At 34.7% G+C, this 26,970-nt stretch overlaps 1 protein-coding gene across 3 annotated transcripts in view; it reads right to left on the bottom strand.

The window, feature by feature from the left end:
* Positions 1–26,970, bottom strand: part of TRAPPC11 (trafficking protein particle complex 11) — an 85,783-nt gene that overhangs the window by 32,441 nt on the left and 26,372 nt on the right. For all 3 annotated transcript variants that reach the window (XM_037831077.1, XM_037831080.1, XM_037831079.1), the window contains exons 11-25: positions 19,096–19,189; positions 18,282–18,361; positions 18,097–18,175; positions 17,959–18,013; positions 17,479–17,624; positions 16,979–17,040; positions 16,728–16,860; positions 16,000–16,130; positions 12,893–13,048; positions 11,241–11,428; positions 10,973–11,121; positions 10,677–10,798; positions 9,995–10,114; positions 6,455–6,520; positions 6,188–6,344 (exon numbers count right to left, since the gene is read on the bottom strand). In XM_037831077.1, the coding sequence (XP_037687005.1) occupies positions 6,188–6,344; positions 6,455–6,520; positions 9,995–10,114; positions 10,677–10,798; positions 10,973–11,121; positions 11,241–11,428; positions 12,893–13,048; positions 16,000–16,130; positions 16,728–16,860; positions 16,979–17,040; positions 17,479–17,624; positions 17,959–18,013; positions 18,097–18,175; positions 18,282–18,361; positions 19,096–19,189 (1,738 nt within the window). The remainder of the gene's footprint in view (positions 1–6,187; positions 6,345–6,454; positions 6,521–9,994; positions 10,115–10,676; positions 10,799–10,972; positions 11,122–11,240; positions 11,429–12,892; positions 13,049–15,999; positions 16,131–16,727; positions 16,861–16,978; positions 17,041–17,478; positions 17,625–17,958; positions 18,014–18,096; positions 18,176–18,281; positions 18,362–19,095; positions 19,190–26,970) is intronic.

The raw sequence follows: 26,970 nt of genomic DNA, 5'->3' as shown, positions 1-26,970 counted from the left end.
GCAGATCAGAAAATGAAAGCACAAAAGAAAGAATGGGGAAAAAAATTAAAAAAATAGAAATGGACTTCAGGGATATGATAGATGACATAAAACGTCCAAATATAAGACTCATTGGTGTTCCAGAAGAAGAAGAAAAGGGTAAAGATCTAGGAAGAGTATTCAAAGAAATTGTTGGGGAAAACTTCCCAAATCTTCTAAACACCATAAATACACAAATCATAAATGCCCAGCGAACACCAAATAGAATAATTCCAAATAAATCCACTCCGAGACATATTCTGATCACACTGTCAAATACAGAAGAGAAGGAGCAAGTTCTGAAAGCACCAAGAGAAAAGCAATTCACCACATACAAAGGAAAGAGCATAAGACTAAGCAGTGACTACTCACCAGCCACCATAGAGGTGAGAAGGCAGTGGCATGATATATTTAAAATTCTGAATGAGAAAAATTTACAACCAAGAATACTTAATCCAGCAAAGCTCTCCTTCAAATTTGAGGGAGAGCTTAAATTTTTCACAGAAAACCAAATGCTGAGAGAATTTGCTAACAAGAGACCTGCCCTACTTGAGATACTCAAGGGAGCCCTACACACACAGAAACAAAGAAAGGAGAGAGAGACATGGAGAAAGGTTCAGTACTAAAGAGATTAGGTATGGGTACATTAAAGGATATTAATAGAGAGAAGGAAAAATATATATGACAAACATAAACCAAAGGATAAGATGGCTGATTCCAGAAATGCCTTCACGGTCATACCGTTGAAAGTAAATGGATTAAACTCACCAATTAAAAGATATAAATTCGCAGAATGGATAAAAAAAAAAAAAAAACGAACCATCAATATGCTGCATACAAGAGACTCATCTTAGACACAGGGACACAAAGAAACTGAAAGTGAAAGGATGGAAAAAAATATTTCATACAAGCTACAGCCAAAAGAAAGCAGGTGTAGCAATATTAATCTCAGATAAAATAGACTTTAAATGCAGAGATGTTTTGAGAGACAAAGAAGGCCACTATACACTAATAAAAGGGGCAATTCAAAAAGAAGAAATAACAATCATAAATGTTTATGCACCCAATCAAGGTGCCACAAAATACATGAGAGAAACACTGGCAAAACTAAAGGAAGCAATTGATGTTTCCACAATAATTGTGGGAGACTTCAACACATCACTCTCTCCTATAGATAGATCAACAGACAGAAGACCAATAAGGAAATTGAAAACCTAAACAATCTGATAAATGAATTGGATTTAACAGACATATATAGAACATTACATCCTAAATCACCAGGATACACATTCTTCTCTAGTGCTCATGGAACTTTCTCCAGAAGAGATCACATGCTGGGACATAAAACAAGGCTCAATAAATTTAAAAAGACTGAAATTATTCAAAGCACAGTCTCTGAACACAATGGAATACAATTAGAAGTCAATAACCAGCAGAGACTTAGAAAATTCACAAATACCTGGAGGTTAAACAACACACTCCTAAACAATCAGTGGGTTAAAGAAGAAATAGCAGGAGAAATTGTTAAATATATAGAGACGAATGAAAATGAGAACACAACATACCAAAACCTATGGGATACAGCAAAAGCGGTACTGAGGGGGAAATTTATAGTACTAAACGCATATATTAAAAAGGAAGAAAGAGCCAAAATCAAAGAACTAATGGATCAACTGAAGAAGCTAGAAAATGAACAGCAAACCAATCCTAAACCAAGTAGAAGAAAAGAAATAACAAGGATTAAAGCAGAAATAAATGACATAGAGAAAAAAAACAACAGAGAGGATAACTAACACCAAAAGTTGGTTCTTTGAGAAGATCAACAAGACTGACAAGTCCATAGCTAGACTGACAAAATCAAAAAGAGAGAAGACCCATATAAACAAAATAATGAATGAGAAACGTGACATTACTGCAGATCCTGAGGAAATTAAAAAAATTATAAGAGGATACCATGAACAACTATATGGGAACAAACTGGATAATGTAGAGGAAATGGACAATTTCCTGGAAACATATGAACAACCTAGACTGACCAGAGAAGAAACAGAAGACCTCAACCAACCAATCACAAGCAAAGAGATCCAATCAGTCATCAAAAAGTTTCCCACAAATAAATGCCCAGTGCCCAATGGCTTCACAGGGGAATTCTACCAAACTTTCCAAAAAGAATTGACACCAATCTTACTTAAACTCTTTCAAAACATTGAAGAAAATGGAACACCACCTAACTCATTTTATGAAGCTAACATCAATCTGATACCAAAACCAGGCAAAGATGCTACAAAAAAGGAAAACTACCGGCCAATCTCCCTAATGAATATAGATGCAAAAATCCTCAACAAAATACTTGCAAATTGAATCCAAAGACACATTAAAAAAATCATACACCATGACCAAGTGGGGTTCATTCCAGGCATGCAAGGATGGTTCAACATAAGAAAATCAATCAACGTATTACAACACATTAACAAACCAAAGGGAAAAATCAAATGATCATCTCAATAGACGCTGAAAAAACATTCAACAAAATCCAAAATCCTTTTTGATAAAAACACTTCAAAAGGTAGGAATTGAAGGAAACTTCCTCAATATGATAAAGAGCATCTATGAAAAACCCACAGCCAGCATAGTACTCAATGGTGAGAGACTGAAAGCCTTCCCTCTAAGATCAGGAACAAGACAAGGATGCCCGCTGTCACCACTGTTATTCAACATTGTGCTGGAAGTGCTAGCCAGGGCAATCCGCCAAGACAAAGAAATAAGAGGCATCCAAATTGGAAATGAAGAAGTAAAACTGTCATTGTTTGCAGATGATATGATCTTATATCTGGAAAACCCTGAGAAATCAACGATACAGCTACTAGAGCTAACAAACAAATTTAGCAAAGTAGAAGGATACAAGATTAATGCACATAAGTCAGTAATGTTTCTATATGCTAGAAATGAACAAACTGAAGAGACACTCAAGAAAAAGATACCATTTTCAATAGCAACTAAAAAAATAAAGTACCTAGGAATAATCTTCACCAAAGAAGTAAAAGACCTAATACAAAGAAAACTACATAACTCTATTAAAAGAAATAGAAGGGGACCTTAAAAGATGGAAAAATATTCCATGTTCATGGATAGGAAGGCTAAATGTCATTAAGATGTCAATTCTACCCAAACTCATCTACAAATTCAATGCAATCCCAATCAAAATTCCAACCACCTACTCTGCAGACTTGGAAAAGCTAGTTATCAAATTTATTTGGAAAGGGAAGATGCCTTGAATTGCTAAAGACACTCTAAAATAGAAAAACGAAGTGGGAGGACTTACACTCCCTGACTTTGAAGCTTATTATAAAGCCACAGTTGTCAAAACAGCATGGTACTGGCACAAAGACAGACATATAGATCAATGGAATCGAATTGAGAATTCAGAGATAGACCCTCAGATCTATGGCTGACTGATCTTTGATAAGGCCCCCAAAGTCACTGAACTGGGTCATAATGGTCTTTTCAACAAATGGGGCTGGGAGAGTTGGATATCCATATCCAAAAGAATGAAAGAGGACCCCTACCTCACACCCTACACAAAAATTAACTCAAAATAGACCAAAGATCTCAATATAAAAGAAAGCACCATAAAACTCCTAGAAGATAATGTAGGAAAACATCTTCAAGACCTTGTATTAGGCAGACACTTCCTAGACTTTACACCCAAAGCACAAGCAACAAAAGAAAAAATAGATAAATGGGAGCTCCTCAAGCTTAGAAGTTTCTGTACCTCAAAGGAATTTCTCAAAAAGGTAAAGAGGCAGCCAACTCAATGGGAAAAAATTTTTGGAAACCATGTATCTGACAAAAGACTGATATCTTGCATATACAAAGAAATCCTACAACTCAATGATGAATAGTACAGACAGCCCAATTATAAAATGGGCAAAAGATATCAAAAGACAGTTCTCTGAAGAGGAAATACAAATGGCCAAGAAACACATGAAAAAATGTTCAGCTTCACTAGCTATTAAGGAGATGCAAATTAAGACCACAATGAGATACCATCTCACACCAATTAGAATGGCTGCCATTAAACAAACAGGAAACTACAAATGCTGGAGGGGATGTGGAGAAACTGGGACTCTTATTCATTGTTGGTGGGACTGTATAATGGTTCAACCACTCTGGAAGTCAGTCTGGCAGTTCCTTTGAAAACCAGATATAGAGATACCCTTCGATCCAGCAATTGCACTTCTCGGTATATACCCGGAAGATCGGAAAGCAGTGACATGAACAGATATCTGCATGGCAATGTTCATAGCAGCATTATTCACAATTGCCAAGAGATGGAAACAACCCAAATGTCCTTCAACAGATGAGTGGATAAATAAAATGTGGTATATACACACGATGGAATACTACACGGCAGTAAGAAGGAACAATGTCATGAAACATATGACAACATGGATGAACCTTGAAGACATAATGCTGAGCGAAATAAGCCAGGCACAAAAAGAGAAATATTATATGCTACCACTAATGTGAACTTTGAAAAATGTAAAACAAATGGTTTATAATGTAGCATGTAGGGGAACTAGCGAAAGAGAGCAATTAAGGAAGGGGGAACAATAATCCAAGAAGAACAGATAAGCTATCATGGGTAAATTTAACGTTCTGGGAATGCCCAGCAATGACTATGGTCTGTTAATTTCCGATGTGTATAGTACGAACAAGTTCACAGAAATGTTGCTATATTAGGTTACTTTCTTGGGGTAGAGTAGGAACATGTTGGAAGTAAAGTAGTTATCTTAGGTTAGCTGTCTTTTTCTTACTCCCTTGTTATGGTCTCTTTGAAATGTTCTTTTATTGTATGTTTTTTTTTAATTTTTTAATTTTTTTATTTTTCATACAGTTGATTTAGGAAAAAAAAAAAAGTTTAAAAAAAACAAGGAAAAAAATATGCAGAGCCCCCTTGAGGAGCTGGTGGAGAATGCTGGGGTATTGGCCTGCCCCACCGTGATGGTTGCTAACATGCCCACAGACATAGGAGACCGGTGGTTTGATGGGTTGAGCCCTCTACCACAGGACTTGCCCTTTGCAAGACTGTTGCTGCAAAGGAGAGGCTAGGCCCCCCTATAATTCTGCCTAAGAGCCTCCTTCCGAATGCCTCTTTGTTGCTCAGATGTGGCCCTCTCTCTCTAGCTAAGCCAACTTGAAAGGTGAAATCACTGCCCACCCCCCTACGTGGGATCAGACACCCAGGGTAGTGAATCTCCCTGGCAACATGGAATATGACTCCCGGGGAGGAATGTAGACCCAGCATCGTGGGATGGAGAACATCTTCTTGACCAAAAGGGGGATGTGAAAGGAAATGAAATAAGCTTCAGTGGCAGAGATTCCAAAAGGAGCCGAGAGGTCACTCCGGTGGGCACTCTTATGCACAATATAGACAACCCTTTTTAGGTTCTAATGAATTGGGGTAGCTGGTGGTAGATACCTGAAACTATCAAACTACAACCCAGAACCCATGAATCTTGAAGACAATTGTATAAAAATGTGGCTTATGCGGGGGGACAGTGGGATTGGGGGGGCCATGGGGATCACACTCCCGTTTGTCTAGTTTGTGGATGGATGAGTGGAAAGGTAGGGGAAGGAAACAAACAAACAAACAAACAGACAAGGGTGCCCAGTATTCTTTTTTACTTTAGTTGCTCTTTTTCACTTTAAATATTATTCTGGTTATTTTTGTGTGTGTGGTAATGAGGGTGTCGGGGATTGATTTTGGTAATGAATGTACAACTATGTAATGGTACCGTGAACAATTGAATGTACAACTTGTTTTGTATGACTGCGTGGTATGTGAACGTATCTCAATAAAATGAATATTAAAAAAAATCAATAAGAAATCCAAATGTGAAAAGATACTGTTATTTTACTTTTAAGTATATATTCTTAGTAGTAACTTCCTTAGAGTAGCGAAAAATATGATCTTTTAAAATAAGGTATAATCAAGCAAATTAGAAATGTTAATTCTACATTAATTCTAAATGTAGTTGGTTTTACGAATCTAAGTCTCAAGATCCTTCACTTAGCAAAAATCTCTTACATTGCTAACTTTCACACACACATACACACACGCACATATCTCTTCTGCTAATTAAATGGGAATGATATGAATTCTCACCTTTGTCCACCTCGGACTCTAGCTGATCAACTGGGGTCATAGAAGGTGCAAGCTGTAGCTCACTGGATACAATAGTGAGGGCCCATGGTGAGGCACTTAAAATGTCTGTCATCAACAGAAAGGGGATGTCAGCATACACCCTTTCCAGGTGCTCAAACTGTCACAAATGAAGAGAAAAGGTCTGTCAGCAATTACGTTTAATCCATATCATTCTGTCGTCAACTCTTATAAACTAACTGATTTTCAATATGGTTCACAGGAACCTACCTTTGTAGAAACAAATTTAACTGCAACATCAAATGGAAAGACTGTTTCTATTGTTACAGTTTCATCCTGGAAGAAAATTTAAAGGGCACATTCAATGTCTTCTCTAAATCTTAACAATAGATAAAGTTTTTAAAATATAATGTATACAAATACAATCTATTACTAATTAGCAAACAATCCCAGTTTATATATTAAGAAGGTGGGGTTTTTCCCTTAGATAATATTTTCATTAGTAATATAATATTTTCAATAGTAGCCTATTATTTCTAATAAATTATCTTACATAACACTGCAAAGGACTTTTTCTGCATTATTTATCTCAGAATCTAATGATATGGACAGGACAAGCATCATCATTTTACAGAAGAAGAGCCAGAGACTAAGATTCAATGACTTGCCTAAGGCCACAGAGCTAGTGTTGCCAAGCCTAGAATCTGGGTCCTCTTTCTAAGTTCTTTACTCCACCTTGACTCAAGATGACTAAAATAATAATAATAATAATAATAATGTAAAATGACAGGCATTGTTACACTCACTATACATGTATTATATAATGCTCACAATAATTCAAGGAAATAGGTGCTCTTACTATTATTTCAAGATGAGGAGGTCGCATACTAATAAGTAAGTGGAAAAGGCAGGAAACAAATCTAACCTCAGAGCCCATACTTTAAATCATGCGATGTTGCCTCTCTCAAACAGTAGGTTCGAAAAATAATGGGGTCATATCTTTCAAAACAAGCAATCCACCCTGTTAGTCAGAATCTGGTCATGCAGAAAACTGGTTAAAAGCTCAGGCTTTAATGCCAGATAGATCTGGATTCTAATCCTGGCCAGACACGACTTACAAGCTGTGTGATCTCAGACATGATGCTGTGACTTTGGGAAAGTTTTATGACTTCTTTAAACCATAATTTCAGTAATCCTCACAGGGAGGTTATGAGGATAAAATGAGATAATATAATATAAAGCATTAGTAAAGTATCTAATTAATTATTACTATATACTTCAAATTATTTTCTCCCTCACTTTTTGAAAAGAGTGTAATAAGATAAGTAAGACAGTCATACTCATACTATTGATTGCAAAAGTGTGCAATGGTTCCATGTAAGTCTAAAGTCTAGGATCTCAAGATTTTTCCACCCAAAAGATCTATGAAAATGAATAAGCAACAAAACAATTGGCTAAGATTTTGCCTACTTTTTAATTTCTTCAAGACCTATAGGGCAGACACACTTTTAAGAGAAAAATGAAACTTAATCTAGTGAAGGGAAAAGCATTTACATTTACTGACCATCTATTATGTAACAGATGGCTTATATAAATTCTCACATTTAAATGTCATAGCAAGCCCCTGAGGTAGGTTCCATTATCCCAGTCTTATAAATAAAGTTAATACTTTGCACAAGGTCCTAGACAGTAACAGAGCTGGGATTTAAACCTAGATTTCCATTATTCCAAAGCTGATACCATGCCAATTTCTACAACATGCCAATTTCCTAAACATTGTATACGTCTTTCCTCTCTACTATAAAAAATAATTCCTATCTATAACTATAGTATCATAGACAACACGGCATGCTGCAATTTATGCAAATTCAAATACTATGAAGAGTTAAGGTCATAGTCCTTTGTCAAAAGAACATAATAACAGAGATTGCATTACATTTCCACAATGATAACATTTCTTTCTACATATTAGAACTGTTGTTTCTTCTTTTAGGTAAGACAGTTTCTCTTTTTGTGTCTAAACTCTCTCTCTCAACTGGGGTTTCTTGAAAGAAGTATGCCCTAACGTCCCTTAGAATCCTATTGTTTGTAATGACTTAACTTCTCCCCAAGGTATCCACATGTACTATCCTTCAGAGAATAGGATTTGAAAAAAAAAAAAAAAGTCACTCTAATAAGTTTCTGTGTTCCGTGTTTGGTTGTAGAACCTCAAATGAGAAAGGCTGCTGGACTGCTCTCTAGTGATCATTCTTTGGGCTGGAATGGGTAGTCTCTATAATCTACAACAGACATTCCCAAAATGTCTTCTAAATAACAGGACCTGTAAGACATTCCATGAGAAATTTTTTCCTGGAAAAACAGAAGATAAAAGATAAAAGATACAATGCCTTTTGTGGAAATTCTTGAAACATAAGCAAATTAAATGCTCTGCTAAGTCCTATAGTAAAAATAATCACTTAAAATCTTATAATCCAGTATTTTCCAAACATACGTGACCAATTCCTTTTTGTGTAACATCTTTTCTAACCCCAGAACCAGTGTCCCTTAAAAATGTATCTTAGGAGTGGACTGGCTGGTAGAAGCGTAAATATAGCCTTCTCTAACAAAAGATGCATGTAACCTCAAAACTATCATGTCTTGAGAAGACAACATTGCTTAAAGATACAGCAGCATACCACTTTAGCTTTATTCAAGGATAGTTACTAGGCAGTACGTAACTATTAAAAAGAAGGTATATTCCAAGTCTACTATAAACTTCAAAACCAAGGTTTAGGACTCTGTAGCCAAAGAGAATTTTAACATTCTTATTTTATGGATAAGGAAACTGAAGCCAAAAAAGTTAACTGACTTGCCTGAGTTCACAAGTTAGGAGGTAGAACTGAGATTAAAGCAGCACCCTTTCTCCTTTTTCACCTTCTAGAACTCTTTTTATTATACCAGGCTATGGGAAATTCTTGACAGCATATAACCTTTTTCTCTCCCACTTGGGAAACACTCCTAAATCTTTTGGAATTTTTCTCCCTCCTAGTGATTTATACATAGCTCATGGCCAGGCTCTATGCAGTATCCAAACCACAAACTCCCAATTTTCTTCTTCTCTACAGGGATGGGGAACCAATTTCCTAACAAGAGGCCTGACACAATACTGCTGCCAGGACTGAGAAGATTTTTAAGAATTATTATTTTTCATTAAAAAGAGAGGACACATGTACTATCTACAATATGTTTAAATCTATATAGAAAAGGACCAAAAGAAAATTCCTAAAATAGAAGAGACCAGTGAGAAATACAAAAAAAGAGTTAACAACAGCAACTGCCTTTGGATTGTTGGATTATGATTGTGATAGCTTTTCTAATTTTACCCCCTTCTATGTGCATTAATAAAAAATAAAAAAACAAGGAAATAAATAAAAAATTAACAAGAATCATTTCTAGAAACAGAAAAGATATTTCAAAAAGGGAGAGCTCTCTTCCTCCAAAACCTTCTACAAAATGACAGGTTTTACCTAATATGTGATTTTATAAAGAACTAGATATGTTTAGTTTCAAGGCTTTTTACATGCGCTCTCAAACCTGTCGATTCTATGTATGACAAGCCATGCAGGCCCCTTTTATCAGTTTAATGCTGGAGCAAGGAATGCCAGTATAAACAAATGTAAATATAAATGATTTTTAAAAGCCAAAACATGTTTAATTAAAACTTAGACTATAAGCACCTAAGCTGCTTACTTTACAGGTTAACTAAAATAACACAAAATAGAGGAACAATCAATCTATGATGCTTCATGAAGTACTACGAATAAAAAATACCTTGTGACATTTGCAAACAATTTCTTTTTCTTCAACAGTTGTATTGACCAGGTAAGAAACATACACAAGGAACATTCTTGAACCCACTGTTCCACAACGAACATATAACATTTTTTCCAGCTATAACAAAATAAAAATGATATAATTTAATTAATATTAAAGCGATTTCTCCTTGACATATATTCTAGGATAATGGTCCCACATTTCAAAGTTTACCATACCAACTGACTAAACTCTTTAATACTTTTTACAGGCTGTTACAGTGTAACTAATAAAAGATCCCACTGTGGAAAAGTATATTGAGTCTACACAACCCTGCCATAGCCTAAAAGAGGGATTGTTACTACTCCATCTTCTTTTTATCATTCTCATCTCCCCAAGAATTCCCTGTGCTTGGCTTGGAAATGCAAGATGCCTGAGGTGTTATTTCATTAAATTACAAACAAGTTATTTTATCAGGCAACTAATTATCCATAATAGGGTCATTTGTTCTAAAGGCCCTTGATGAAAACTGCTTAAAGCATTTCCCACATTTAAATATGTAAAATGAGTGTCAAAGTTCATTGTAAGTTTTAGTCCCAAGGGATGCTTTTAAAATGGCCTGAAATTGTCTAAAATTCACTGTATATTTAAAACTACAAACTAATTTATTTCCTCTCCAGTCACAGTTGGCCAAGTTCACCTGTTGCCCTGGATGTAAATCTCCAACAGGAATGTCAGTGAGTAAAGCAGGGTAGGACTCATCACATAGTTCTGTTCCATGGAGAGTCATTTGAGTTTTCTGAGTTAAATTGGCATCTTGTCCTGAAAGTGTTAATATTTGTGTTTTAATATAGATAGAATTCAAACATTATCATAATAACCAATACTGTATAAAGAGCACTATATCATAACCATATTTTAAACAAACTCCTACATTTCACACCACTGATACTGTTCTATGCTGATTTAACATTGAGCTTAAAAAAGAATGTTTACCTGGTTTTAGACCAGCAGTGAGCTTCACGTCTCTGATTTGAGTCTTTTCATGGGACTGAACAGTCACAAGCAAACAATACATTTCATTAGTCAGGGCAGGAGGCTCATGCCGCAGACATACAGAGATGTTTGGAACTCTGGAAATGATCCTTTGAAAGAAACCTTAGCTAAATAACGGTTTTTTTAAAAACAAACAAATTATTTAAATAAGGTACTTAAAAGAAGTTCAAGATGACCTTTAACAACTTGCCTACCAAGGTGGACTTACATTGTGCTTGCCTGAATGACTATGCTGTCCCAGGGAACCTCACTGTCGGGTAGCTTAGGCCGTCTTTTGAAAGAACGCGCTGCCAGTAAGGCTTCTTGGGCAGAAGCGGCATCTCCTCCTCCTCCCTGCCAATTTAAAACTACACATCTTCCTGTTTCATTGCCTAGAATCAGATCCACTGAAGTAATCTAAAAGAGAAAGGTCTATCAGAAATGAGATCTCATACTTGTTTGTCACCATCTCCTTACAGCAAAATGACACTGCAGACTGCTACTGGATGGAGTTTATCAAGAGAACCACAGTATAACAACTCAGAACGCCTGCTCTGAGTCTTATTCTGGCCATCTATAAGCTGGGACACTGGCTAACTGTCCTCTGGATCTCAATTTCTTCATCCTTAAAAGACAGGTAAAACCTGACTTTCTAATCTAAGGGACTGACTGCAGAGCACAGTTGTGATTCTAGCACTTAGCACAGTGCTCAATAAAACAGAAGCTCACTTAGTGTTGTTGAATGAATTAAACGAATGTTTTGATGATAATTAATACATTCATAACTTAATTTCTAATTCCACAAACATTCTTCTTCCTAAAAACATTTATAGTATTAGCAATGAAATTCTTTCTTATTTGAAGAAATGTTTCCTTCAATTAACTCCATTAATAAATAGAATCAAAACAGGATTATTAATTATATTTGTGTCTGGTAGGCTTGCTCAGGTACCAAGTAAAAATTAAAATATGTAACTGAGGATTCAGTCAATATCAGGAGGTAATTAAAAAAACTGGATAAGCAAAAAACTCTGGATATTGGTTAAACTGTTATGGAAATACTGTAGGCCAGCCTTATGTTTCTTTCTTAGAAGTGATCCAAAGTTTAAATTAGCTAACTATTCCCATTCCAATCATGGAAAACCAGGCACTTAGTGAGCACTTACTATTGTGCTAACTGCTATTCCAAGCAATTTATTTACATTAATGACTGATTTACTCCTCAAGAAACCCTTGGCAATAGGTACTATTATTATCCCTACTTTGCAGATGAACAAATTGAGAACCAAAGGGATTAAGAAACTGCCCTGAGTCACAAGCTAGTAGGCTGGAATTTAAACCCATGTACTTCTTCTTTACTTTAATAACAAGCAATGCAGCAATGTTTAAACATCAAAAAAGCTACAGATCTTTAATCTGAATTATATTGTATAATATATAATTGTTATATTATGTAATATATATATTGTTTAAATCTCTGATTATTTAGTACTATAAAATGATCTTATGTACTAACACAAAATGATGTCTAATATACACTATTAAGTGAAAGAAAGCCAGTTACAAAACATTATCGATGTTATACTCTCAATTTTTTTTAATTCAAAAAAATTTTTAAACTACAAATATGCTGACAGAAAAATGTCTGGAAGGAAACACCTAACTATTATGAATGGTTTCCCTTTAGAAATCCAAGGGGAAGATTTTCAACTTTTACTTAATAAATTTCTGCATTATTTAAATTTTTTTCCCAACATAAACATACTACTTTTCTAATTTAAAATATTTTTAAAACAAATTTCAAAATTAATCTCAATATTTCCAACATAAACACACTACTTTATAATTTAAAATATTTTTAAAACAAATTTTGTAACTAACCTCAATTTTCTTTCCCACATCTTCAGTTTTTGCAACAAACTTAAATAAAAATTTTCTCGTTTTACCAGGAACTAAGCATATTTTTCCCTGAGCCAAATTTTCTAAAACTTCACTTGCTTTGGATGCTTCTTCTAGTACACAGAACTGGTTGTATTCCTGAAAAAGAATTTAACAAGGGTCACAGTTTAAAACATCAAACATCAGATGTGCTAACACTAAACACCAAGTGAACTAGAGCTTATTAAGTTTTACTCCACTAAAATTTCAGCATTATGAAGGGTTATTAATAAAAGGAAGTGTTTACATGACAGTTGGAGGCATTTATCAATTCACTGCTGTCAGCCAAAAATGACCACTGACTACAAGAAGCTAATTTCTGAAAACATTTTGATGCCTTTTTCCCAGAAGGAAACAAAAAGATTTGTTCTTATTGCACTGGACACTACTGACTATCATCTTTTTTTTGAAAAGCTCTCTTTTTTACTTGGCTTCTGTGCAACACTATACTAGCATCTGTTTCTCACCCTCATTGGCTTCTTACTGTTTTTCCCTCAAAAGCATTTTATTCCTTCTTCCTGTCCCCTCCTTAACTTGAGGTTCCACAAGTTTCCGTCCTTAGCCTTCTAATCTTCTCTCTCTGTTTGCGTCACTAGAAAGTTTATCCATTTCCACATACTCTGCACCTCTGTGCTAATATCACTCACACAAAAACTACTGAGTTTTTAACTTCTATCCTATTTCCTTACCTACAAGCACATGCCCATAACTGTGCAGAGGACATGCCCACTATCATCTCAAACCCAGCATGGTCCCAGTCTGAATGTATTTCTGCCTTCTCTGAAGAGCAAATGCCTCACAGATGAACAGATGGAAATATCTTTAATGTATATTATCTATGGGATCAACATTCTCATCTATTCAATAAATACCAAGAACTTTCCAAGAGCCATCTTCCATACTAGCAGATAAATTACCCTCACCCAAAATTCTTATATGGTTCAAATTTTATACTTTCCCTCTAATTTTCATATCCATCCTATGCTAATGAAACCTAAGTACTATTTTTTTCTTGTAATTTGTAACTTGAATTTCAAATAAGATATTCAGAATAAATATACTTTTTAAAGCTAATTGTTTACCATTATATTTTAGCATTTTTACTAGTTTTCAATTATAAAAATACTATATGTTTATTGTTAAAAAAAAAAAAAAAAAAAAAAAAAAAAAAAAGGAAGATACAAAGGAATCATACTATTTAAAGGGGAAAGTAAATGAGTCCCAAAATTGACACTCCAATCCCAGATTTAGGGGTATTTCATGATGAGCAAAAAAATGACCTATCGTCGTGGAACTTAGATCCTAGTAGGGAGAACAAGTAATTTACTAAATAACTACACAGATAAAGGTGAAATAATAGCTGAGACAAGTACTATGAGGCTATGACAGGCTGGTTAGGTGAATCAGACATGTAGATTGAAATAGTAATGCTTTTAAGTGGAGAGATAAAAATCAAGGAAGAATTAACTTTTCAAGAAGAGGAGGGAAGACAAATCCAAGCAGAGGAAACAGAATGTAAAAAAGCTCCTGCCCTTTTTTCACATTATTCCCATTATATATACTCTATAGACACACAGCAATCTGGACCTATCTATTTTAAATGCCTCTTGTATTCCTCTATCTCCATTCCCATCACTATCATCTTAATTTAAATCTTCATGCTTTTGCATCTGAATTAATATGAAGCAGTCCTGGTTAGTTTCCATACCATTTCTTTCTCTCTATTTTGCTACTCAAATAAAGTCTCTTAAACAAAAATTTCATGCTCTTGCTTTAAATCCTCAAACTAATTAGAAGGAATTCTTGGGTTTGGGTTTGAAGTTGAATAAAACACTGATCTTCAGGCAATCCAGGTTCATCTAACTATTTTTCAGTTCTTATGAGCCAAATCCTTTTATAATGTATAATATCCTTTCTTCACCACCCAATAAACAGTCAAATGGGTGGATCGATAGAAAGAACAAGAAATGAACGAAAAAATAAATTTTAAAAGACTTCTACTTACTCTCCATGTGAGTCGTCAAGGTTCCTTCAAGCCATCCAGCCTTACTTCTCAATAGTGCCCATTATAAACCCTCTGCTTTAGTGAGGCTGTTGTCTTCACTTATCCACAAACACAGAATGAGCCCTCCTTCTTCCATTCAGAGTTTTCATTGCCATCTCCCTCTCCTATCTTCTTACATCTAGTTTCATTCCAGAAACTTCTTCCCTTTTCTCTGGCATGCCTATTGTAACTGTACTTCTAGCCTATACTAAACTTAGTCTTCATTACCTAATCAGGCAATCTGTGAGTTATCCTTGCCTCTTGTCCCCAAAATGCTTACATTTTAATAAGCTTGAGATGTGCTATATTTTCTCAGGTTTACCCTGATGCTAAGAACACAGTAACTCTCATTAAATGCTTGTTGGTTAAAGACTCCATGTATCTTGCGGATAACCAGAAGATGATTATCTATTAAGTGAGCTTACACTTGAAAGAGCTAGTATGTAATCAAGTCTTTTGGTGCTTGTCTATAAACTGTGTCATACTTCAAAAATGTCCAAATGTAGGAAACACGGTACAATCCCAATTCTGTAGGAAAAAAGTTGCTTACCCAGAAAATGCCTAGACCATTCAAGAAGTTAATGGTGATGCTCTCTGAAGAATGGAAATCGTATGATCACACATCTGCACATTTAACTTTGTATCAACCTATTCCATTTCAATTTTTTAACATCAAACTTGTGTTACTTTTATTAGGAAAAATTAATATACATGTTGAAATAGAATATAAAGCAAATGATTTTGAAAATTAGATTGCATTCATTCTGAATATATCTTATTTGAAATTCAAACTACACATTACAAATAGTTCTTAGGTTTCAATAAGCATGGAATGAAAGTAAAAATAAGAGTAAGGAAAAGTATAAAACTTGAATTCCTGGTATAAAAGTTTAGAAGTAAAAATACATTTATTTTAAAAGACCTAAAAATCACTAAGTTCATTCTAGTTTAATGCAAGCTACAATGAGATTCACAAGTAGTACCAACACATTAAAAGGAACATTACCTGATTGTTAAAGCTGACACAGAGTTTGGAAAACCTAATGGGATGTGGACAATCAGCCTTCAGATAAATATCAAACTGAACAGGAACATCAACATGAAAACTTGGAGCATGAAACTTGGCTTTGCATTGTACTAGAAATAAAACAAAAAGGTCTGAGTTATACACTATAAGATACTCTAGACCCACATACATTATTCTCTGAACTACATTTACTCTTCAGAAGAGACTTTAGAAAGGACCAGCCAGTCTTATTGATATCTGCACTTAAGACATTTCAACAGACATTAAGTACAGCTCACTTTTTAAAAGCAAATGAAATCTAAATAAATCATAGTCAAAGATCATCTTTAATTTTAAAAACATAGTAGCCACCAAAACGTAGGTGCACAGGATTTTAAAGAAAGAAAAAACAAGTTTTTTTTAAAAATTATTTCAAAATACCTGTCAATATTAAAGCATAAATGTTAAAAATAACTCTTTTCAAATGCATTTCAAATAATACCTACACTACAAATGAACAAAGTATATTTTAAACCTAAGCCTAGTATTTAAGATCTTGATCATCTTTATTAAGTAAATGGGAAGAAAGAAAAAAAAATCATATTCAGATTATCCATAAAATGATTGCACTTTAAAAATTCTTTCTTTGACTTTTATACTGTATCTGTTCATTTTGTAGAAATAAGGGCCATTTTTCTCAAATAATACTTTAGATGTTGGCTACTCACCAAATGGTACAAAGTCCTGTACTCCTATTGTGAAAACATTGTTGCCAGCCAGAGAAACACGGTCCGCCCACAGCTTCTGAGCAGTCTTCACAGCTAAGATATCACAGTCAGGTTCAGGATCAGGACTTTCATTCTGCACCAACACAGAGTTAAACATTTGTTCAATCAGCTTAAAAAAACACATATATGCAGATATAAATTCAGGTATAAATAGTCTAAGAAAATACTTTATATCAATAACTTCAACCTACCATTAAAACATTTATGAGGTTCTTTTCTATCCGAGATTTCTGGTCATCTTTCAGAGTTGATGCTAATATTAAGAAAGGAAAACAATCAGAACCAAAAGAGAAGCAAGTAAGTCTACTCCCCCATTTAGTGTTTTTAAAATATTATAGAATAAATACCTCCTTTAAGATGGCTAAGAACAATTCTAGAAAATTTACAGAAAACACAGCTTTCTAAAAGTTGGCCCCAATACTTTATATACTTGCATTTGAACCCTATGTGAAAAACATCTTATGCCATGTTTAAAGAAATAAAGCAGAATAATTTTGACCTCCATTACCAAAACCCCCAACTGTAACAGTACCATTAGGATATGAATCCCTTCACTTAGCACAGTGACTTGCACATATGAAGTACTAATAAATATTTGAGAGAATGAATATTATTCTTCAAATTTTAAAAAGCTTAAAGATGCTATGTAACTTTAGAGATTCAGAATTTTACTGAAAGAACATGGAATTACCTCTTCCAAGGAGTTCCAGGGAGTAAGTAATATAATCCTTCAACTGGGCCATGAGGTAGGAACATTTCAGAGCTGTGGTCAATATAGATGTGAGGAGAGTCCACCATCCTTCACTCCGGTAATCACACATCACATAATCCAGCAGCCTAAAGGAAGACAAAATGTAGGACGTACTGAACCAGTTTCACAATATAGGATTTAAAGAGTTCTTGGAGGAAATAAAGTACTTTCCTCATTTTATATAAACAAATAAAACCTCACCAGGATCCTTTAACAGGTATTTTCAAATATAGTTAAACATGAGGTTTCCTAAGACTGAAAAAGACTGTCAGCAGATGGCACTTGAAAGTATATCACAGAAATGGGTTTAAGAAAAGTAGAAATAAATACGGGAAATAATACATCTTCAATAAAAATTCATATTCCAATTTCTCTATAAGGTAATTTGAATACTCATAAAAAATAGTGAATAGGACTTACTTTAAAGCTTTGGTATAATCCTTTGCATAATAATATTCTTCTCCCATTTGAACCACTATAAAAGAAAAAAAGATTTTATGTATATAATTTTAAATTATTCAGAACTGTATAAAACTGTGCCGTGCTATGGATACATACTTAGATGACTTTTCATTCTTGGACACTTATACTTTTTAAATTGTGCAACAGCATTACTCAGAAGAGTTATTATTATTTCCTGTAAGAAAACATAAAGTGTGAAACATTTTAATAAAAATAATCTCATGTTTTCCTAAAACATTGTAAAAAAAAAAAAATAGTTTATATTAAAAAAAAATACTTACAGAGTGAACAATATTTCTCTCCTTCAGCTGAATGGCAAGAATTCCTCCCTTCTCTTTTTCAGGGTCAGAAAGATCAAAACCTGTATACGATAAGACACAACCCATTTTAGATAGCTCATTTAATATAAATCTTTCACAAGAAAACTGTATGTGCACACTCCTTGAATCATTACTTTAATGTATCATAGATTCTTAAAACATTCTAGAATTTTAAAGATTCTAAAGATAGCTGTATTAATATGGAAACTTCTCTGTGATCTCTGTTCTGAAGAGAACATTGTTGAGTTCAATTTTTTTTAACCAGAAATCAACCACCTGAAGAATAATATCAGCATCATTCTCTATATAAAATACATTCACTGGAGATTAAAGTAAAAAATTCCTTACATTTAAGGTTTGATTGCCACAGAAACTGCTCAAATTATAGATAAAACATAAAGATGCAGAGAAACTATTTTTAAGGCAATAGAAATTAATGACATTTTAAAATGTCAAATATAATAAACTGTGAACACTAACTGGAATTAAAATATTTAAATAGACCACAGTGGTTTGTTAATTTTGTTGTCTAAGGCAAGAGGAGTCCAAATGCTTTAAGCACATCTTTAATCATACTCTCAGGTATAGTGATAAAAACAGAACATTCTGAAAATTAAAGAAACTACAAATCTTTAAAAAAAAAAAAAAAGTTAAAAAGCAACATCTTTACCTCATATATTTCTTATGCCTAATGCAGCCAGTGGAAAATTTATGACACTTATCTTTGCCTCTACTCTGAGGCTGAGATAAAAGGGGGAAGGGAAAAAGTATTTACTTAGTATTCCTTGCCGCCATGATCTTTGTCCATAAAAGTCAAGAACACCTGTTTCTGTTTCTAAGGGATCAGGACTGGGATACATTACAGATGCCTGTAAATGAAAACACAACCCTAAATAACACATCACAAACTAATTCTTGCCCAATCTTTGTATAAATTTAAAAAATTTCAAAAATACAATCACCAAACATATATTCAAATATCAAAATTGTGAATTTTATTTTAACATGTTAAATTTTAACTAAACCTAAACTTAAAAAATTTCATTTACTAGTTAGTCTCATAAAAATTAAACTGAATAAAGTAAGTCAATATGATTCTAATAAAGATTTCATAGTAACTAACATTTTTATATTTTCTTTTTTACACTTGCCACAAGACAGTACAAATATATTACAAATTATGCAAACCAACTGGATAATTTTTCAATGTTTTTTTCATATAAATATATTCTGCACATTTCACCATATCATACACTATTTCTAAAACATAATTTTTCATGGTTGTCTGCTGTTTCATATTTTAACAAATTCCTCATAGTGATTCATCTTATTTCTGTTTTATATTACAAGGAATAAAACTGTGGGAACAACTTTATAAATTGGTGAGATGGTATTTATCTCTTAGGATCACTTATATACCTTGGGATTCCTGAAAGAGTAATTGGGGATCAAAAGAAATGCACATTTTTAAGGCTTCTGAAATTATTATTTATATTATTTAAAGGAAAAAAACCCATTATTTAAAGTACTAATATGCAAACATTAGTTTTTTAGAACGGGGTTTTAATAGTTCTATTATCAGTAGGAAAACATTCACCTGTCATTAGAGAAGAAAACTGCAGATTTTAAGAGAAAGTAAACTGATGAAACTATATGAATGTAGAATTTTGAAAAAAAATAAATAAAAAAGAGAATCAACAAAACCAAAAGTTGGTTCTTTGAAAAGATTGTTAAAATCTACAAACCTTTAGCCAAATTGCACAAAGAGAGAAAGGACACAAATAACTATAATCAGAAATGAAAGGGAGAACATTACTACTAACAACACAGAAATAAAAAGGATTATTAAAGGATACTATGAACAACTGTACGCCAACAAATTATAAAACCTATATGAAATGGACAAATTCCTAAAACACACAAACTATCAACAGTGACCCAAGAAGAAACAGCTCTCATTAGACCCATAACAAGTAAAGAGATTGAAACAGTAATCAAAACCCTCCCATTAAAAAAAATAATAAACGAGGATCAGATGGTTTCACTGGTGAATTTTACAAAACATAATGGGAAAAATTAAAACCAATCATGCTCAAACTCTTCCAGAAATTTAAAGAGGAGGGAGAACCTCCTAACTCAGTCTGTAAGACCCAAATCCCCAATACCAAAGCCAGATAAAAATACCACAAAGAAGAAAATTATAGGCCAATATCTTTTATGAATATAGAAGTGAAAATCCTCAACAAAATACTAACAAACCAAATTCAATAGCACATTAAAAGAATATACACTGTGATCAAGAGGAATGTATCCCAGGTATGCAAAGGTGGCTAAATATAAGGAAATTAATTAATGTAATATACCACATTAATAGAACAAAGGAAAAAACACACACATAATCATCTCAATCTGAATAAAAGCATTTGACAAAATCTAGCACCCCCTGATAAAAACACTCAGAAAGGAATGTAGACCTGGCATCGTGGAATGGGAACATCTTCTTGACCAAAAGGGGGATGTGAAAGGAAATGAAATAAGCTACAGTGGCAGAGAGATTCTAAAAGGAACTGAGAGGTCACTTTTAGACAGCCCTTTTTAGGTTCTAGTGAACTGGAGTAGCTAGCAGTAAATACCTGAAACCATCAAACTACAACCCAGAACCCATGAATCTTGAAGACGATTGTATAAAAATGTAGCTTATGAGGGGTGACAATGGGATTGGGAAAGCCATATGGACCATACTCCCCTTTGTCTAGTTTATGGATGGATGAGGAGAAAAATGGGGGAAGGAAAAAAACAAACAAACAAACAAAGGCATCCAGTGTTCTTTTTTACTTTAATTGCTCTTTTTCACTTTAATTATTATTCTTGTTATTTTTGTGTGTGTGGTAATGAAGGTGTCAGGGATTGATTTTGGTGATGAATGTACAACTATGTAATGGTACTGTGAACAATCGAATGTACGCTTTGTTTTGTATGACTGCGTGGTATGTGAATATCTCTCAATAAAATGAATTTTAAAAAAACACTCAGAAAACTAGGAATAGAAGGAAACTTTATCAACATAATAAAGGGCATGTGTGAAAAAATCCACAGCTAACACCATATTCAATGAAAGACTGAAAGCTTTCCCCCTAAAAGTAGGAAAAAGACAAGGATGCCCCTGTCACTACTGTTATCCAACACTGTACTGAAAGTTCCAGCCTGAGCAATTAGGCAAGAAAAAGAAATAAAAACCATTCAAACTGGAAAAGAAGAAGTAAAACTTTCCATATTTGGAGATGACATGATCTCATATACAGGAAATCTTGAAAAATCCACAGCAAAGCTACTTAAGCTATTAAGCGAATTCAGCAAACTGGCAGGGCACAAGATCAACAAACAAAAATCAACAGTTTTTTAAACATTAGTAATGAACCATATGAAGAAGAAATCAGGAAAAAATTCCATTTACAATAGCAATGAAAAAAATCAAATACCTAGGAATAAATTTAACCAAGGATGTAAAAAAAAAACCAAAGACATAAATGTAAGGACATTCCATGTTCATGGTTTGAAACACTACATACTGTTAAGAAGTCAATTCTACCCAAAGTGACTTACAGATTCAATGAGATACCAATCAAAATTCCAACACCCTTCTTTGCAGAAATGGAAAAGCCAATTACCAAATTCATATGGAAGGGTAAGAGGCCCCAAGTAACTAAAACCATCTTGAAAAAGAAGAACAAAGTTGGAAGTCTCACGCTTCCTGATTTTAAAACTTATTAAAAAGCCACAGTAATCAAAACAGAATGGTTCTGGCACAAGAACATACATATGGACCAATGGAATCAAACTGAGAGTTCAAAATAAACCCCCACATCTATGGTCAACTGATTTTTGACAAGGTGCCAAGTCCCATTTAATGGGGAAAGAATAGTCTCTTCAATAGTACTGGGAAAACTGGATATCTATATGCAAAAGAACGAAGGTGGACCCCTATCTCACACCATATACAAAAATTAACTAAAAAATGATCAAAGACCTAAATAAAAGAGCCAGAACTACCAAACTCCTAGAAGAAAACATAGGGAAGCATCTTCAGGACCTGTGTTAGGCAATGGTTTCTTAGGCTTTACACTGAAACATGAGCAACAAAAGAAAAAACAGATAAATGAAACTTCAACAAAATTAAAAACTTTTGCACATCAAAAGACTTACCACGAAAGTAAAAAGACAACTTACTCAATGCAAGAAAATATTTGGAAACCACATAACTGATAAGGATATATGAAACAATCAACAACAACAAAAAAATAACAATTAAAGTATGAGCAAGAACCTTAGACAGACAATTCTCCCAAGAAATGTACCAACAGCCAATAAGCACACAAGCAGATGCTGCACTGGCCATTAGGGAAATGCAAATCAAAAGCACAGTGAGATACCATTTGCACCCACTAGGATGGCAACTATTCCAAAATGGAAGATAAGTGTTGGAGAGGATGTGGAGAAATAGGAACACTTTTTCTTCCTTGGTGAAAATGTAAAATGTTGCATCCCCTTGGAAAACAGTTTGGCGGTTCCTCAGAAAGTTAAGTATAGAATTACCATATGACACAGCAATCCCACTTCTGGATATATACCCAGAAGAACTGAAAGCAGGGACTCAAAGTGATATTTGCACATCAATGTTCATAGCAGCATTATTCACAGTAGTCAAAAGATGAATGGAGAAACAATGTGCTTATATACACACTATATTATTCTGCTGTAAAAAACAATGAAGTTCTCATACATGCAACATCAATGAACCTAGAAAACATTATACTAAATGAAATAGGCCAGACACAAAAGGACAAATACTGTATGATTCCACTTATATGAAACATGTAGATCAAGCAAATTCATAGAATTGGAAGGCAGATCAGAGGCTACCATGGGCTGTGAGTTGGGGTGGCAAGTTAATGCTTAATTGATAGATAGTGTCTGTTTGGGTAATGGTTGGTGGTGATGGTAGCACAAAACTAAATTAACAGCACTGAACTGTATATTTGAATGTGGTTAAAAGGGGGAAATTTCAGATTGTTTGTATGTTACCAGAATAAAAATTTTAAAAACCCACAGATTTGTACAACACAAACAGTGAGCACTAATATAAACTATGGAATGAAGTTAATAGTATAATTATAATAATATTGTTTCATCAATTGGAAAAAAAGGTGCCACACTGATGCAAAGTAATAAATATAGGGAAAACCATAGGGAATGGGAGTATATGGGAATTCTGTACTTTCTGCATGATTCTTCCATAAACCTACCACTTCTCTAATAAAAAAAAAAATGAATGTAAATGTATTTATACACACATTCACACATATACACACCATGTTCTTATTTTAAAGTTGATTAACATATCTAAATGTAATCATCCAAGAGGAAAGCAAAATGAGTGTCATATTTAAGAAACTATGGAATTATCACTATCTCAAACAGATTCCTAAGTGTTTTCCATAGTGGAAGAGAAAGAGGAAAAGAAGTAAGTCAAAATTATCCTTTCCAGTTGTCAAAACAGAGCACATTCCTCTAGTCTCCTGTAAACTTTCACAACAGTGATCACAGAAACAAAACAATGGGTTTATAGTGTGGCAGATATTAAAATGTGGTTTTTACTGTTAATCATAAATCAACTCTTCAAAGAAAACTTCTGCATAATTCACAGGTAAAATGGTGTTCCCAGACTAAAACTGAAAATAAAAATTACTGAAAATATAAAAATTAAAAACTGATTTTATTCCAGGGCTTAGAAAAAATTACCAACGCCAATCAGTCCTATCATCTTTCACAAGAAGATTAATGAAGCAGGGCAAGATGGTGGAGTGGTGAGGAGCAGAATTTCATGTCTCCCCTAGAGCAGCTGGCAATTACCCAAGAACTACATGAAACAGTGTTTTCGGGGTCTCCAGTAACCAGTCACACATTGGACACAAGTTTGGAATTGGAGGAAAAGCTGAGATCGCAGCGAACATTGTAAGTTCCCCGGACCAGGGGTCTGGCGCCCCTCCCCACCCAGACCTCACAGACTATCTTGCTGCCAGCTCCCTGAAAGGGGGGAAAAAAAAAACAAAAAACAGCAACCTGCTGAGGGCAAGAAGGGAGGCTCAACCCAGCCTCAACTGCAGAATTAATTAACAAATTAATTAACTAACTTTGGGAGCTGGGGTGCTAAAGAAGGGCTGGGCTCCGAGAAAGTGGGGGCACGTAAAAGTGGGCACCCATTCCCAGACTCCAAAAAAGTCATTTTTTTTCCCCCTACATTTTGTCCCTCTGGCTTCTCACTGATCCCTTATCTTTTTGCATTTCAATAGCCCCTGGCAGGGGTGGAACTGAAGCGGTTGGAGAGTAATTATCAGACAATAGCCCAAAGCATATCTTTAAATGCTCTATTCTGACACTGACAAAACTTCCAGGCTGGGGAAAGACTTTTAAAAGAGACTCTTTTTTTTTTTTTTTTCCTTTTTTCTTTTTCTTGATTTCTTTTCTTATTATTATTATTTTTTTTTTAATCTGAAAGTAATATATGTGGTTATTTTCTATTGGAAAGCCCAGGTTGAGGGACTAGGCTGGGCTTGGGGGAGACAGAGTACCCACAGTGTTTTTGAATGCCGTATTCACTACTGAAGGCCTCCACCTCCATCTTTAATTGGCAACTCAGGCTGACCAAGGAATCTACCTGGAGAGGCCCCAAAGAGGAGAGGGGAGAAGGGAATAGTGCCCCTGAGAGACAACTGGAGTTCTGAGGATTGGGAGAGTGGAGGGAGGTCCAGCTCAACTGGCAGTCCTCCTTCTGGGAATTCAGACCCTAAGGGCTGGAATTCAGATTCAGGCTTCAGTCAGCCACGCCCCTGACAGGATCAGAGTCACCAGGAGAACTAAAGGCTCCATACCTCCTTACACTGGTGGCGGAGCTGCGGGCTGGCCAGCGCCACCTGCTGGACAGAAGAGGAAAAGCACCAATTCTAAAGGCCTCATAGGAGGGTCTCATTCTCAGGAAAACTCCATACCCTCCCAATGAGACCTGGGCCTCACTAGACTGGGAAAATCTGACTAGGGTTGACCATATCTGAGGAGACCCACTCACAAAAAGGTTACATAGAGGCAGAGCAAGAAACAGAAAAAACAAGAGGGGAAAAATTCTGATCAACTAAATAGAACCTAAGTTAGAGGTCTAGAATAAGTTGAACTGAATAACAGAGGCCAGAGAACAAAGCCAACCAACAAGAAAACCACTAGGTAAAAGATAGAAAACAAGCTCCAAAATAAACTAATCAAGAAAATCAGATGCCTAGACAACTTAAGATAACAAGCCATACCAGGAAACACGAAAACATGGACCAGCCAAAGGAACAAACTAATAGCTCAGCTGAGACACAGGAGTGGAGGCAACTAATGCTAAATAAATTTGATGAAATGAAGGAAGATACAGCAAAAGAGCTGAAGGACATAAAGAAGACACTGGCTGACCATAAAGAAGAATTCATAAACTTAAAAAAACAAATGGCAGAACTCATGGGAATGAAGGCCACAATGGAGGAGATGAAAAACACAATGGAGGGACACAACAGTAGATCTGAACAGGCAGAAGAAAGGATCAGTGAACTGGAAGACAGGTCATTCGAATTCATACACACAAAAGAACAGCTGGTGAAAAAAATGGAAAAATATGAGCAGGGTCTTAGGGAGCTGAGTGACAACATGAAACGCACAAATATACGTGTTATGGGTATCCCAGAAGAGGAAGAGAGGGGAAAAGGGGCAGAAAGAGTAATAGAAGACATATTCACTGAAAATTTCCCAACCCTTATAAAAGACAGAAAATTAGAGATTCAAGAAGTACAAAGTACCCCAAACAGAATAGATCCCAACAGACCTACTCCAAGACACTTACTGGTCAGATTGTCCAATGTCAAAGACAAAGAGAGGATTCTGAAAGCGGCAAGAGAAAAGCGATCCACCACATACAAGGGAAGGTCGATAAGACTATGTACAGATTTCTCTGCAGAAACCATGGAGGCAAGAAGACAAAGACAATGGCATGACATATTTAAGATACTGAAAGAGAAAAACTGCCAACCAAGAATTCTGTATCCAGCAAAACTTTCCTTCAAAAATGAGAGAGAGATTAAAACATTTTCAGACAAACAGACACTGAGAGAGTTCGTGAATAAGAGACCGGCACTACAAGAAATACTAAAGGGAGTGCTACAGGCTGATAGGAAAAGACAGGAGAGAGAGAGTTGGAAAAGAGTGCAGAAATGAAGATTATCAGGAAAGGTAAAAGGAGAGGAAAAAATAAGATATAACATATAAATTCCAAAAAACAAAATGGTAGAAGAAAGTACTGCCCTTACAGTAATAACACTAAATGTAAATGGATTAAACTCCCCAATAAAAAGACACAGACTGGCAGAATGGATTAAAAAACAGGACCCATCTATATGCTGTCTACAAGAAACTCACTTTAGACACAAGGACAAACATAGACTGAAAGTCAAAGGTTGGAAAAAGATATTTCATGCAAATAACAACCAGAAAAAAGCGGGAGTAGCTATATTAATATCAGACAAGTTAGACTTCAAAAGCGAAACAATTAAAAGAGACAAAGGAC

The sequence above is a fragment of the Choloepus didactylus genome, chromosome 3, assembly GCF_015220235.1.
Source record: "Choloepus didactylus isolate mChoDid1 chromosome 3, mChoDid1.pri, whole genome shotgun sequence".
Classification (NCBI taxonomy): domain Eukaryota; kingdom Metazoa; phylum Chordata; class Mammalia; order Pilosa; family Megalonychidae; genus Choloepus; species Choloepus didactylus.
The sequence above is the reverse complement of the archived record's forward strand: the minus strand, read 5'-3'. Positions and strand labels throughout refer to the sequence as shown.